The following is a 3,397-nucleotide window of genomic DNA, read 5'->3' on the forward strand; positions in this document are numbered from 1 at the left end:
TGTAATCTGTAATATGCTCAAGTTTTTAAAACTCATTTTTAATCCTTTGAGTAAAATAACAATTAGATTTTTGAGAATTTTGACTTTGAACTAATTAATTCTTGAAGGAAAAAAAATATCAATTAAGTCCTCTACGATAACGAATAATGGATATGTATGTCCTTTCATCAATAGATAGTGCGAAATGAAATGGAATTATCCATGTATTTTGTTATCTACAATGGTGCGTATTCTGTTATTGTTGCCACATGAGCATCGAAACAATGTAGTTTTAAAAAATGAAGCATTTATTATCTTTTGAATTTTCATATAACATTTATCAATTGCTTTCTATTTATCACGAATCCTATCAAAACATGTAAAGTTTTGCTCCAAAAGTTATTACCTGTACGACGATCTTTCATAAATAAACATGTCTCAATACATATAAACACTACCATTAGATTTTAAATGATGAATTGAAAGAAAGACATCACATGTCCACCGTTTATTATCATGGAGGACCAAATTGGTACTTTTTTCTTTAGGGATTGATTAGTCCGAAGTCAAAAATTTCAGAAACCTAATAGTCACTTTATTCAAAACCTTTAAGCAGCTATAGTAAACCCTTTTAAATATATAATTGATCCTATCTAGGGAGATGATTTGGTTGCTATGATCATTGTAAGCCAAAATTGAATTGCAAAACAAGAGATTTGGAAGAGAATGGGAGAAAAATTCATGAATCAAAATGTGGCAGAATATTGAAAACTAAATGGGGTGTGTGTCACCATCATCAGACTATAGTGGAGACGGAATTAAGGTGACTAAGCCAAAAGTCTCCATCCAATACAATAGCAAAACCATTTATTAATTTGTGAAATGATTACACAACACAAATAAATAATGGAAGGGATTGGAAGAAAATGAAATAGTAATGCAATGAATGTAACAACAGAATTCACTGAGAATGCAAAGAATACGAGGATCTTTAAGGCTTTGCATCCAGTCATCTTTTTTCCAATTCTAGTAGTCAGGTATATATTCTCATAACATTACTCCAAAATTTTGAAGCCAATCGTGAATCATCAAAAAGTAAGCTATTTAAGTTGCTGTCATGCCAGTCTCTCTGTAATTTTTTTTTATGTTTTTGCTGAGCATCAATTATCACCTTCTCCCCAAAAATCCCATTGCTTGGTAAACATTATTGACAGTGGCATCTGCTATTTCTGATGCATTTCTAGCACCTTCTGCTAAAACTTCATCTAAGTAACCCGATTCGGACATGATTTCATCATAGCGAACCTGTAAAAGTTGGGAAACCAAATGCCAACGAGTAAATTCTGGTTAACATGAACATATATCACTAGAAGACGAAGATCTAGGATTACCCCTCATAGGAACACCTCAATAAACAACTCCTACTTTAAAAATAACATTATTCATTTAAAACCTTTATATGATGTTATCCAGACAACTTATTCTCGTGGAGTCACATTGAAATCCAACTTGGAGATTAGAAGTCAACTAATAAAAGTGAGGAAACCAGTGGCTTCCAGTGGTAAACACTTAACAATCATTGTGGAAGCCATAGTAGAATATTAGCAAAGGCAACTTTTAATAGGTTAAACCTGAATTGGATGCAAATGATCAATCAAGGCATCTGTTAAGAGAGTTTTGAATGTGCCCCAGTTCATGTTTTGGCACTCCTGAACAACTTCCTGTATATAATCGCAACAAGTTTTGAAAGTCACTAATTACTACACCGTTAGAAAACATTTGTAATAAATACAACACTTTACACGGAAGAAGTAAAATATAACTTCAATTTCTCATCTCATAATCTGGTTTATAACTTAACTGCATAATAGGAGGAATTCTGTTACAAACTAATTCCCAGGAATATATATATATAGGAACAAAAACAACAGAATATGCACTTCATCTGAGCTTTCTTTTCTAATTGAGCCAAACTCTTCTGCTAATAGAAGTTCACAAGCACAAACTTGATTGCATTACCAGACCAAGTTATAGCCATGTGGAAAGATTACGGAGTCTTAATTAAAATAGGCAGATACCAGAACCACTAAGAAGATATTACCAACTGAAATCATTAAAAATGAAATAAAATATAGTGCATTTCTAACTTCTGACCTCTTTTGTCTTTCCCGAAATGAGCTGGTATATGGAAAGAAGATTGTTACATTCTGGCCTCTCAGGATTATCAAACTCCAATCTAAAAGATTTGCACATGTTTCACAAGGAGTAGCAGATCAGATTATAAAAGATGTACAACCAAGGATGAAAAAAGGAAGCACTGACAGACAACATCGAGGGGGAAGATTATCATATCATAAAACAGGATATTAACAATACTAACCCTGGAAATGCATCAGTTTTGCAACGTTTGATCTTGTTTGCTATAAGCTACATAAGAAAATAAGCAAACTCAGGAAACAAAGATCTTGAACGATACAGCCTATTAGAACATGCTTATATAGATATAACATCTGATCATATTCCATTTGCAATATGCAAGTCATGCTCATCAATTCCACAACACATGAAATTCCCTCATATATTAATGCAAGCAGGTGAGAAAAGAATCGTACATTAAGCAGTATGAAGATAAGCATAGAAAAAAACAACAGAACAAGTGAAATTTGTCTTAGGAATATGGCAACTTACATCTTTAGGATCAAGCAAATTGATTCTCGATTGATCAGAAGGTGCAGACTTTGACATCTATAAAATTGAACCCACAGGAAAAATCAGAACAAGCTTGTAAATCCAAATCAATAAATAATCTCATTTGCTACTTGTTAGAACTAGATAAAAATAAAAATAAAAACCCTAAACTCAAGAAACGTGTTTATCAAGAGAAGCTTCTTTACTATCCAAAACAACACTCAATCTCTAACAATCTCCTTAATTCTCTCCTCTCCCTATTTTTATTTAGCTAAATCTTCACATCTAATTAAAGAGTACTTTAAAATGGATCCAAGTAAGTTTTCTTGTTGACTAAAGTTTGGGAGTGAATGAATAACAAAAAGTAAGGCCTGGTAAAAAGAACAGGAGACAATCAAACAAAGTTATCAAATTTGCATACTCGTCTAGATAACAAATAAACATTGTTCCACAGTTCAATTGATATTGAAAGTAGGCTACCAACCTCCTTTAACTAATATCATCTAAGATTATGCTTTCTTTGAAAGCTGACTAAAAAAAGTATAACTGAATACCAGCATGATGTACATACAAAGACAAGAGAAAAGGTCGAAATAGAAAACCTTAGAAAGGCCATCTGTTAGGGACATAATTCGGGCTCCAGCTGGAGGTATAAGGGGCTCCGGAACCTACATCCAGGAAAGTGCAGCTAATGAGAAAATTGCATTTTTAAATGTTGATTCATTGTCCC

General features: G+C 32.8%; 1 protein-coding gene across 1 annotated transcript in view; it reads right to left on the minus strand.

Moving 5' to 3' along the window:
- LOC107606285 (tryptophan--tRNA ligase, chloroplastic/mitochondrial) overlaps positions 792 to 3,397 on the minus strand; it is a 7,386-nt gene continuing 4,780 nt past the window's right edge. Inside the window, 6 exon segments of the mRNA XM_016308325.2 lie at positions 792 to 1,284; positions 1,611 to 1,700; positions 2,134 to 2,215; positions 2,360 to 2,406; positions 2,668 to 2,724; positions 3,270 to 3,335. Of these exon segments, the coding sequence (XP_016163811.1) occupies positions 1,147 to 1,284; positions 1,611 to 1,700; positions 2,134 to 2,215; positions 2,360 to 2,406; positions 2,668 to 2,724; positions 3,270 to 3,335 (480 nt within the window). The 3' untranslated portion in view covers positions 792 to 1,146.

Source organism: Arachis ipaensis, chromosome B07 (assembly GCF_000816755.2).
Source record: "Arachis ipaensis cultivar K30076 chromosome B07, Araip1.1, whole genome shotgun sequence".
In the NCBI taxonomy this organism is placed as follows: domain Eukaryota; kingdom Viridiplantae; phylum Streptophyta; class Magnoliopsida; order Fabales; family Fabaceae; genus Arachis; species Arachis ipaensis.